The 12,450-nt window shown below is 48.3% G+C and overlaps 1 protein-coding gene across 3 annotated transcripts in view; it reads left to right on the top strand.

Annotated features, from left to right (window-relative positions):
* The first annotated feature begins 1,260 nt into the window (after positions 1–1,260).
* LOC146772793 (immunoglobulin superfamily DCC subclass member 3-like) overlaps positions 1,261–12,450 on the top strand; it is a 90,009-nt gene continuing 78,819 nt past the window's right edge. For all 3 annotated transcript variants that reach the window (XM_085637319.1, XM_085637318.1, XM_085637320.1), the window contains exon 1: positions 1,261–1,900. In XM_085637319.1, coding sequence (XP_085493445.1) covers positions 1,849–1,900 — 52 coding nt within the window. In that variant the 5' untranslated portion in view covers positions 1,261–1,848. The remainder of the gene's footprint in view (positions 1,901–12,450) is intronic.

Below are 12,450 nucleotides of genomic sequence, written 5' to 3'. Positions count from 1 at the left end.
GCAGCCTTTGCAGCTCCCTTTATTGACTGGCAGGATAAGCATTGCTTGTGAGTGAACCAACAGACTTTCATTTACATGTTCTCTAAAACCTCATGGATTGCATTATTTCTGATGGTATATACAAGAGTAAATAGCCACGCGGAAAGGTGACGACACGTGTGAATAAAAACACATGAACAGAAACATGTTATATGAACATGTGCATACATGATGGAAATTTACACCCATATATAAACCCAGGCACATAGGTATAAAAGCGCACATCCTAACACACAAACCAGGATATAAACACACTCGCATGGATATGAGGCATGTAATGATTCAAACACAACACACATTCACATCACGCCCACCAGTGTATAAACACCCACACACATCTGTATTCACACATACATATGTATATAAGCATATGTGTGTTCATGCTACAAATACACGTGTGATAGAAACACAGGCACCTCATTATCAACTCATACGTGGATAGACATGAACACCTCCTACAACCATGCTGATACATGAATGCGCACGAACAAACGGATGTAAACAAACATGATTGTTCAAACACATAGGTATTAACATACATACGTGTGGATATCATTTAAATGTCGATATTAAACCACTGGTCTGTGGATGTAAAAATAAACTTCTAAAGACACACTTGGATATGAGCACTCACACACATGCAAAATCATATAAACATACAAGTAAGGATGTAAAAGCAAGCAGGAAACACATCCACACACCTATGGAAACAGGCCTGTTTATCAATACACATGCACTCTCTCTGGTTTCCTTGCTATATTGTATGGGCTACGCACACATTAACACCTCGGGGCGCACCCCACGCGCGCGCGCAGATCGTGCTGAGCTCCCCCTATACACTTGCTCCCCACATCTGATTGTCTTCCGTGGGCCTAGACGTCTTAAAGTTGTGTTAAAAGTTGGCTAAGGAACCTGCTCACTTTTCATACCCAGCGACCCTATACCTAGAGGCCCTCGCACAGCGCGTGACCTACTGTGTACCCCACACCTCTCCACCCCCAAGGCGAGGCCTCCAGACGTGCATCCCGCGGATGATGATGGGGGCCCGCCCATTGGTACCCACCATCCATCTGCCCTCTCCATGCACTGGGCCAGACTGCTGCTCCCATGAGCTCCCCGCCCCCCAGGTCCCTTTGTGTCCCACCGGGCAGCGACCCCCTATCCTGCGTCCCGGCCTTCCTCCTTCCCATCTGCACCTCTCGCTGACCCCCGGCAGGCCCTAGTGCGGCCCGCTCCAGACCTCAGGAGGGTTCCCTCCGGACACTCCATTGAGCTCTCTCCCTTGGGGAGACCCACGAGGAACCGGGCCCTCCCCTTCATCATCTGCCAGCAGCCATTGGGCGTGCGGGCCTACCCCAGCCCCCCAAGCCCCCCTCCACCTCACCCCAATTGTGTCTCTGTCTTCCTTTGACAGGGCATCAGGGCCGAGTAACAATAGGTCATCACTTGAGCCGCTGCCGGCCTGCCAGGAGCATCGAGCGACCCAGGGCCGCCGGACACAAAGCTGCGCCGTCGAGTGGACACCCTGACCGCGGAGACCAGGGGACCGGGGCGTGCTCCTTGGAGGACCACTCACGTGAGGACCGGACAGGAGCGACCAAGCCTCCGCCGAGAGGCCGCCGGAGCATCCCGCATCCCAAGGATGCTGCGAGCGAGGACCACTTCTCAGCGCTGACCCCGCGCGCTGCCCCTTGGACCCGCGGAGCGCTCCTCCCTGCTTATAAACATTGTGTGCGTTTCTGGAAGCACCCCTTGGATCTGGTGCCTTAATTTGCAACGTTTGGGACCCCGTCTTGGAAGGATCCAGGCATGTTCGGCCTCAGGACGTGGCTGGCTGCCTGGGCCATGGTGCAGCTCTGGGGTAAGTTAACCCTTGACACGACCCCCCCAGAAGAGAGATGCTCTCGGTGGGACTGAGCCTGCTCTCTGCTCGGGGGTCTTCTGTGGGGGCTAAGCTATAAGGAGATGGTTGAGAGGGTAACTTTCAGAGCCGTTCCCGCCACTTCCAGGAAGTTTTGTCTCATGACGAGACTAGAAATGACTGTACCGGCTAGGCCGAGCTGCCTTAAACGGTGTCCACGTGGCTAGTGGCTTTCGCGAGCCATGTCCTACAGCCCTGGGGGAAGGGTAGGTTTGTCCTGCAGGAGCGCTCCATCCCCGAAAACCAGAATTATCTTGCTTGACAGTCGCCCTCTTTACCATACACCCTCAGCCCACACTCCTTCGGTGTATTCCCTACTGCCCCATTCTTTACTGCCACACCTTATGGGGTCAACACCCACCACGTCAATATACACCTTGCTGACAGGCATCCTCGGGGGATGGGTAACCATTCAGAGCCCGGCCCCAGCTGCCTGGATCGGAACTCCCAGCCCACGTGCGCCCTAAGCATCCAAGCGGAGGCCGAGGGACCCACACACACGATTGCTGGAGCCTCGCTGAGGATGTAGTGCTCGGACAGCCCTGCCCACCAAAACATGCCACCACCTCACAGCTGCCCACACAGAGACAGAACTTGGAACCTGCACCCAACACTGGTCGAATAAAGGATGCAGTAAAATAAAGGCATCCAACAGAAGGCCAGGGCTCACTAGCCAGACCAAGGGCACGAGGACGCAGTCCGCTTCAGCCCCGGCCTAAGCAGACCTTACTAGCCAGGCCAAGGGCACGAGGACGCAGCCCGCTGCAGCCCCTAGTCAGACCCGCCGGAAGGTGCTAACTTATTAATGGCCCCTCTGTCCACGCACTGCCACACAGCCATCTCGCGCTCTGAAAGCCACACTTTGGACTACCGACAGGGCCGCCATTCCCTCCTCGTGGTAGATTGTGAGCTGGGCAATGCTAATTAACAGCCATGATACATTCACGTGTTTTCGTATAGGTGGCTGGGTGGGTGGAAGAGCAGAGCCGAGGGCAGGGTCTCAGAGGGCCTCGAAGTGCGGTCTTCGCTCAGTTCTCCGGCCTCGTCCGCTTCGCACCGGGGCCATGCTTTGGGCCCATGGAGACACAGAGGCGGACAGGACGCAGTGTTAGACAAGCATTGATACCTCCCGGGACGAGGGCGCGCAGGGACCATGAGAGAAGGGAAGTTACTTGAGAATTCTAGCCAAGGCTGGGAAGGAGTGCAGCCGCCACACCCAAGATAAAAACGCGGTTTTTATAGCGCGTAACAGCCCCTTCAGCATCCAGCCCTATGTCAAATCAAATATTGTGCAACTCAGTTCAGTCGTTTTATTAAAATCAGAAAGATGACAGGCCGAGTCGCCCCTGCCAGTGGTGACAAGAGCACCTCTCTCGCGCACACACATAGGCCTGCCTCTCACACGCTAGCTCTCTCACATACACGCCTCAATCATGCACACCCATACACTTCTCATACACACACGCTTTTCTCGCACACACACTCCTCTCTCGCACACACACCACTCGCACACGCACTTACCAGTCTCACGCACACACATAGGCCTGCCTCTCACACGCTACCTCTCTCACATACACGCCTCAATCATACACACCTATACACTTCTCATACACACGCTTTTCTCGCGCACACACACTCCTCTCTCGCACACACACCGCTCTCTCGCACACACACCGCTCTCTCGCACACGGACTTACCAGTCTCACGCACACACATACCACTCTCGCACACACACATACAACTCTCGCGCACACACACCTATAATTCCCTCGCATACGCACCTTTCTCACACACAACCCTCTGTTTCTCTTTCCCTCTCACACACTTATTCTCTCTCCCCCTCCCCACTTCTCTGTAGCGCAGTAGCTGCTAAGCCCAGTAAGTTATGTGTATAAGGGCGTATAAATTATAATGTTCACTTCTCTTTTAATAATCGTCGCTGGGAGACTGCAGTCCCATCTCTATGGAGGTGCCAATGGGGATATTCAGTTCTTGAAATCTCCTTTTCCGAGGGCTCAGCGTGTAATAGGAGAAGGGTCAGTGCCCCGCGGGTCACACTGAGGCCACGGGTTCGAATCCAACCCCGAGGTTGATAATTTTAAATGTAACAAATCTTTCTGTTGTGCAAATAATTCGTGCCTTAAGAACATTTCCGCGTTGAGAACATCTCCAAACTTTCTGCAAGCCCCCAGGTCAAAATCACTTTTGTGCTGTTAAAAAGCAGGATTCTGGCCTCGGTGATGACACTGCTGTGTGGGCAGTGGGGCACCCGGGTTTCCCCCGACCAGCTGGTGCACACTGGCCTTTTTATTCAGTGCAACTGTCGGTATTGCACTGATGGGTGTTGAAGATGCCACTCTGCACAAACTTCTGGTGTGTGCCGTTTAGAGCAGGCGGTTGGCTGGTTGTGGTGCCCGAAGAACCACGTGCGTTTTGTCACCCCCTAAAAAAGGGGCCGATAAGCGGAGTATCTAATGATCATAGCGTTACACGAGTGCCTTCAAGGTAGCTCAGTCGGGGGAGCGCCTGCTGCAGCGGTCTGTGTGTAAACTACATGTCAACATTGTGAAGCGGGGCAGGTTAGTCCAAGCCTTCCCACCTCCTGAGTTCACAACAGTTGCCCCACTAAGATGGGTAAAACTTCTATTGTAGGTATTGGACAGACCAATGTTAAACGCTTGAAAACTCAAATTATTTTGAAAATTGTTGAGTTCCCCTACGCAGAAGTAGGTAACAACACAGTATATAATATTACATTGAAAAAAAATGTTTGAGACAATGTCTAAAATTCTTGCCTCTTTTTTTTATTGCCTTTTAATTGTGACGAGGTGATTTTTCCCCCCATTGTCATCATATTATAATTAATCCTGTAAAGAGCCTTTTTCCTACTTTGTATTTCATGGTTTGTTTTTAATTACCACGTGTTAAGGTAGTTTTCGTGTGTTAGATTGCCTTGTGTCTTAGCCTGTTTGGAATTGTCTCGCTTCTTGTGCTGTAATGTTTGGCATAGATTACCTTGGTTTATTTTCTGTTGCTTTCGTTTGCCTTTTGGTGCCGTGCTTTTTTTGTGTTGCCATAGTTTGCCATGCGTTGCTTTCTTTCAAGTCTTGTCGTAGGTTCTCTTGTGTTGTTTTACTGACCCATTAGTTGTCTGTGTGTGCTGTGTCGCTTTATTCTAGGCCTGCAATGCCTTAGGTTGCCTTGTGTTACCTTAGCTTGACTTGTTGCTCTACTTTTCCATGTGTTGTCTTTCATCGCTCTGTTCTTTCTGTACCATATGGCTTTGCTTGTCTTATCTTGATTAAGCGAGCTCTAGTTTTTGTTATGTGGCCCTAATTTGCAGATGTTGGTTTACTGTGCCATATGGCCTCATCGTCTAAGCTTGCATTGCCTTTGTTTGTATAGGATAGTCTTTGTGTGGTTCGTGTTGACTTAGTATGCCATGCCTTCTGTTGATTACATTCATCTGAGTTAGTCTTTTGTTTACATCTTTTTGCTTTTTTACTTACTTTGCCACATTTTCTTTCCATTATTTTGACTTGGGTTTCTTTGTTTTCTTCCTACATCCTTCAGAAGTTGTGTGAACTTCTTAGTTTGTTACTGTTCCTAGAGGTGCGAAAAACCCACCCTGGCGGTAGAATGTCCCCTTACGTTACTTTCTGTCAGTGAAGATTTACGTGGTGGGCTTGTGTTGACGCGAGTGGTATTTTCTTAAGAGGGTCATGATCAGTCTGGCCGTCCGACGGAAGTTAGGCCAAGGCATTAGATACAGTGAAGACCTGCATCCCTTGGTATGGCCCTAAGCAACTGTTCACAAGGGTGGCAGGAGGGTTTGCTCTACGGAAAGGGGTAATCGGAGACGGTTAGTATGGTTTAATCAATGAAAAGGGGTAATTAGAGATGGGTAGTAGGGTTTGGTCAGTGGAAAGGGGTATTCAGAGATGGGTAGTAGGGTTTGATCAGTGGGAAGGGGTAATCAGAGATGAGTAGTAGGGTTTGATCGATGAAAAGGGGTAATCAGAGATGGGTAGCAGGGTTTGATCAGTGGAAAGAGGTAATCAGAGATGGCTAGTTGGGTTTAATCAGTGGAAAGGGGTAATCAGAGATCGGTAGCAGGGTTTGATCAGTGGAAAGGGGCAATTAAAGATGGGTATTAGGGTTTGATTAGTGGAAAGGGGTAATCAGAAATGGGTAGTAGGGTTTGATCAGTTCAGCTTAGCTGCCACATTTCCCACGTTGATGCATGATGTACTCGTGGACTCCCGTTGAATTCTGGGACTTGTAGTTCTCTTTCATAAAGGAATAAAAAAGACTACACGACCCAGAATTCAAAGAAAAGCTTGAACTGGAGCAACGCATCACGCATGGACCTATGACACTTGGCAGGCAGGCTCAGTGGACCAGGCGGCCTCTTCTTTTGTGAACTAAAAGGCACAGAAGAGGTGAACAACATTCAGCTTTCTGTTGGATTTAGGAAATGTTGTGCCATGGGTCAAAGATCCGCGGTGGGTCGGCATGGAAATGTGTGGGCACGGGGTTGTGAATTCCAGCAGATTAACAGCCCCAAGGGAGCATGCTGCTGATAGCTTCTTAATGAGCTTAATTGCCTCTTAAAGTTTTATTAATGAGGGGGAGGAGACGGTCTGTGTGAGAGAGTATGTAAGGCCTGCACACTGCAGATTGCCCCCCTGAGAGCCCCTCTCATGTTCATTAAGCCATGCACTCACTGCCTTGTTTACCAGGTGCTAGGACACGCTGAGACCTTTTATTGGACTTACAAAAAAAAATATTCACCATTTTATGGATAACCGTGGGCTTCAGAGATTTTTTAGAGGTCACTTAAGGACTTTGGTACCTTTTATTTTATCTCAGGAGAGGCAGGTTTTAAGTGGACGCTGTGGCAGCAAGGAGGGCGATGCTTCTGTCTCCAGCTCTCTTTTCTGCAACTATTGTGTTTTTGTTCCTCATGCAGCAAGACTTCAGCTCCCAGAGTTCATCTTGTTGTTAAATAAAAGACTAGGACAGGAGTATTGCAACCTGGTGACCTGGAGTCATCTGCTAATCTCACAAGAGTAGCGTGTGTGATGGCTCGGAGCAAGACAAAGCAACTATTTAGTAAGACATTTGCTGTGAGTAAATATTTCATGTTAATGTGTGTAGAGGAATGTGTATAAATGTGAAAAACAGGCCAAATTATGACAGGAAGTCGCTTTCAATGCGGTCACCTACCCCTGTGCCATGAGTGACTTCTTTCCCCAGACTGACTTGTCAGCCATCAGCTTTTCGCACTCAGTCGTTTGTTGATGTGCCCTTGATAAATCTAAGAAGTCATTTAAAGAGTCCAGAAAAGAGGTTTAATTACTCAAAGACAGGGAATCTGCCGGCCAGCAGAGCTGCTATCTTCTGGCCACAGTTTGGTCATTCCTAGCCAGTGTAATTCATTCTGGGACTTGTAGTTCCCGTGGGGTAGTTTGTCTATAAACTTACTGGCAAGGAAGACAATATTTCAGAAGTTGTTTTTCGAACCTGAAGAGGAGGCGCTCTGTTTTTCCTGCCCCTTGCCACGAGAGCACCGCGGGTCAGTCCCCTTTGCCTTCCACAAGCTCCCTGGGTGCTGAGACGTGTGTGCCAGACATTTAATGACAAGAGTCATAGAGCTTAGAGCACTGCCCTAAGTTACCAGATAGTTCCAGGGCAGACTCATAGCAGTTTCTCAGCAGTTTCTTTATAAGTCAGTATCATGCCTGTTCATCCTAGCAGTTCACTACAATATCCAGAATGCACCGATTTGTAACATGACCTTTTAAGGGTGCATTCGAAGTACACATGTGTCACGAAGTCATTTGCTAAACTTATGCTGGCTAAAATGCCAGGCTATATGAAGGGCTCCACCTTTCATCAGTCCGATGCATGCACTCCATCTGTTGAGCACTCTCAAGAGGGTGGTGACGGGAGACTGGTAGCTCTCCACTGCCCTTAGACCAGCAAGGACAGTGAGTGTTATAGGGGCTAAACGTGGACAGTTTGCATATTCTAGAAGAATGGGAAAGATGATATATTTCATGATAGGAGGTGGGAAGGACATCTCCTGTGAGATAACTGAGCGACAAAACGAAGTCCGTATTTACAAAGATATCAACCACCCCGCCATGGAGGGACTTTCAGCAGTCCTGATTTGTCAGACAGCTTGGTATGGGGGCCAGTCACCCAGGACTTACAGAGGCAATAGTGAAAGTGCAGCAGGCTCACCACAGTTGGGTGGACTTGATGAAAGTACATAGAGTAGTATGCTGTGTCGTGTGTTATGGGTTTGCGTATTATGTAACATAGTCATGCTCTGGCATGTTTTGTTATGTTGTTGCATGGTGTGTTATGTTGTGAGGTGGCAAGAGTTATGTATGGTATTAAATACTAGGTTGTATAATGGCATGGATGTTGTGACATAGCTTGCTGTTGTGGCATCTGATGTTACGTGCTAGGTTGTTGCCTATCATGGTATATGTGGCATCACCTGCTATGTCACAGTATGTCAGGGCAGGATATCCTTTGTTGGGTCATTTTACTTTGTTGCAGAAAGGCTATGTCGTCGTGTAATATTTTACAATGTTGCATAGTCTGCTACAGCATGTTATATTATGCTGTTGTGTGTGTGTGTGTGTGTGTGTGTTGTTTACGAGATGCTATGTGATGGTGTAGTTATGTCGTGGCATGGCATGTGGTGTTATGGCGTGGAATGTTATGATGTTTACAAGATGCTATGTGGTGGTGGTGTAGTTATGTCACAGCATGGCATGTGATGTTATGTTTTTTAAAAGATGCTATGTGGCGGTGGTGGTGTAGTTGTGTTGCGGAATGGCATGTGGTGTCATGGCGTGGAATGTTGTTGTTTACAAGATGCCATGTGGTGGTGTAGTTATGAAGTGGCATGGCATGGGATGTTACGATGTGGAATTTTATGTTATTTACAAGATGCTTTGTGGTGGTGGTGGTGTAGTTATGTTGCGGCAAGACATGTATTGTTATGGTGTGGAATGTTATGCTGTTTACAAGATGCTATGTGGTGGTGGTGTAGTTATGTTGTGGAATGGCATGTAGTGCTATGGTGTGGAATGTTATGTTGTTTACAAGATGCCATGTGGTGCTGTAGTTATGTCGTGGCATGACATGGGATGTTATGTTTTTTACAAGATGCTATGTGGTGATGGTGGTGTAGTTGTGTTGCGGGATGGCATGTGGTGTTATGGCATGGAATGTTATGTGTACAAGATGCTATGTGGTGCTGTAGTTATGTTGTGGCATGGCATGTGGTGCTATGGCGTGGAAAGTTATGTTGTTTACAAGATGCTATGTGGTGGTGGTGTAGTTGTGTTGTGGCATGGAATGTGGTGCTATGGCGTGGAATGTTACGTTGTTTACAAGATGCTATGTAGCTGTGGTAGTGTAGTTATGTTGCGGCATGGCATGTGTATGGCATGGAATGTTATGTTGTTTACAAGATGCTATGTGGTGGTGGTGTAGTTGTGTTGCGGCATGGCATGTGGTGCTATATGGGAATGTTATGTTGTTTACAAGGTGCTATGTGGTGCTATAGTTATATTGTGGCATGGAATGGGAGGTTATGTTGTTTACAAGATGCTATGTGGTGCTGTAGTTATGTCGTGGCATGGCATGTGGTGCTATGGTGTGGAAAGTTATGTTTACAAGATGCTATGTGTGGTGGTGCAGTTATGTTGTGGCACGGAATGTGGTGCTATGTTGTGGAATGTTATGTGTACAAGATGCTATGTGGTGCTGTAGTTATGTTGTGGCATGGCATGTGGTGCTATGGCGTGGAAAGTTATGTTGTTTACAAGATGCTATGTGGTGCTGTGGTTATGTCAGCATGGCATGTGGTGCTATGACGTGGAAAGTTATGTTTTTTACAAGATGCTATGTGGTGGTGATGTAGTTGTGTTGTGGCATGGCATGTGGTGCTATGGCGTGGAAAGTTATGTTGTTTACAAGATGCTATGTGGTGGTGGTGTAGTTGTGTTACGGCATGGCATGTGGTGCTATAGTGTCGAATGTTATGTTATGTTTACAAGATGCTATGTGGTGGTGGTGGTGTAGTTATGTTGTGGCATGGAATGTGGTGCTATGGGGTGGAATGTTATGTTGTTTACAAAATGCTATGTAGCCGTCGTGGTGTAGTTATGCTGCGGCATGGCATGTGTATTGCGTGGAATGTTATGTTGTTTACAAGATGCTATGTGGTGGTGGTGGTGTAGTTGTGTTGTGGCATGGCATATGGTGCTATGGGGTGGAATGTTATGTTGTTTACAAGGTGCTATGTAGCCGTGGTGGTGTAGTTATGTTGTGGCATGGCATGTGGTGCTATGGCATGGAATGTTATGCTGTGGCATGGTGTTTTATGTTCCAGCATGCTGTGTTGTGTTTTGCTGTGGACGTATATGATGCACTCTTGTAGCATGAGTTCCCATCCCCCATGCTGCCTCAAGATTGTTTCCGTAGCCCCTCCCCCAGCGCTCCTCTGCTTCCCAGAAGGCCCTTAGTGATGCAGAGGCACAAGAGGGGCATAATTAGATCAATTATGCCGTCCATTGACACCAGCAGGCAAAGGAGCTGCAGCCTCAATTGTGCTGAGAAGAGCAGCCTCAAGGCGCAGGCCAGGTTGTCATCACAGCATAAAGGAGTCGATTACAACCCCCAGCACCAGGAACAATTGGGTGAAAAGTTAGGGCAGCTGCAGTATTGGCGGGTCCCTGCAGCCACTGGGCAGGCACGCTGGAAAGAGAGGTTCAAGGGATGCTTGTAGGGCTGGAGGGGGGTTTAAATGGAGATCGGGGAGCGGGAAGGAGAAGTTTGAGAGAGAACTAGCAAGGCACGTTTTAGGAAATCATGTAGAGTTGATTTTGAAAGAGAGCCCAGGAACTGGGCAGAGAGATTGAAAGGATATCTGGGAGGACAGCTATTGAGATCTGGGGAAAGGTTTAAGGATAAACTAAGAAAAGGGGATGGATCTGGTACGTGAAGGAGTGGTTTTTGCGATGGACCTGGGAATATGAAGGGGATGGTTACATTGGCTCTGTAGAGATGAGAGGGGTATAAATGATAACAGGGAACAGAGGTACAAATGAAATGATCTAGGAGTGGGAGATCTGGGGAGCTGTCAATGGAGATCTGAGCGGTGAGAGTGTAAGGAAACTGAAAGGAGAGGTTTAATAAAGTATCATGGGCAGGTAGGAGTCATTTAAAAGATGCATGGGCAGCTGGAAGAAGGGAGGGTAAAGAAGTCTGGAACAGGGAGAGGAGATATTTAGAGGAGATCCTATGAGCAGAAAGGATAGTTCAATGGAGATTTAAGGATCAGGAAGTCTTGGTTTTAAAGGAGTGATCGGCTTTGTTGTAGGTTTAATGGCGATCTAGGGCAACGAGAAGGGATTTATAGGAGATCTGGGGCAACAAGAAGAGATTTATAGGAGATTTAGGGCAACCAGAAGCGATTTATAGGATATTTAGGGCAAGGAGTAGAGATTTGTAAGAGATTAAGGAAGCAGGAATCGGGGGTTATATCTCATGAGATTTGAGAAGCTGGAAGGTGTTAGGAGCTGGCTCTCACCCCATGGTAAACTTCTCTCAAAGATGTACAACAATTACAGTCAATCTAGAGTAGCCCAAAAACTCTTTTGGTGACTGTCGGCCACAACCCCGATGTTGGTGGCGCGAAGGCTTCTGCTTCTCTTCTGCTGAGGGCAGCCCTACCATTGTTTTACTCTCTCGCAGTCCTACCTCTCTTTTGTTGGGAGCAGCCGTACTTATTTTCTCCTGTTTTGCTTGGTGACCGCTCTGCCTACATTTTTGGTCTCTCTTCCTGAAGGGTAGGCGTACTTCTCTTTTTCTGGAACCCAGACCGATCTCTCTTGTGCGGTCTGTTTCTGAAGGAAAGCACTTCCGGTTCATTGCTGATGGCAGCTGTACCTCTCTTATCCCAGGAAAGCCCTTCTCCCCTTTGCTGATGGCAGCTCGCGCTCTGGGGCTCTTTCGTCGTTCCTTCCTGACCTCTGCCCTCTGCCTGTCTGCCATCCCGCGGCTGTCCCCGTGCCCAGACCCTCCATCACCCACAGGGGGCTGCCCGCCTTGGCACGGTGCCATGCTTGGAAGCACACTCCCGCCTCCCTGCGGTCACCCTTCAAAGACTTGGCTGGCTTTCCATTGAGCTGTGCTTGCTGCCAGCTCCTCCCAGCTCATGTGGCTGAGCCCCTCGGCCTCTCACTGCTGGGTGGTCTCTCATGTTGGCGGACACTTTAAAAAAACAATTATGGGTACACCTTTAGCACTGGTGTACTAAGATCTTGGCAAAAAGGGGGTTTACCTATCACCTCGATGCATACATCTGCTTGTTACAAACTTTGTTGCACTTAAGACTACCAAGCAAGACCGCCATTGTCCACTTTGGCAGGGTTGTAGGGTCATGTGTATGTGTCTTTTAC

The sequence above is a fragment of the Triturus cristatus genome, chromosome 12 (assembly GCF_964204655.1).
Source record: "Triturus cristatus chromosome 12, aTriCri1.1, whole genome shotgun sequence".
In the NCBI taxonomy this organism is placed as follows: Eukaryota; Metazoa; Chordata; class Amphibia; order Caudata; family Salamandridae; genus Triturus; species Triturus cristatus.
This window is presented reverse-complemented; position numbering and strand designations above follow the sequence as displayed.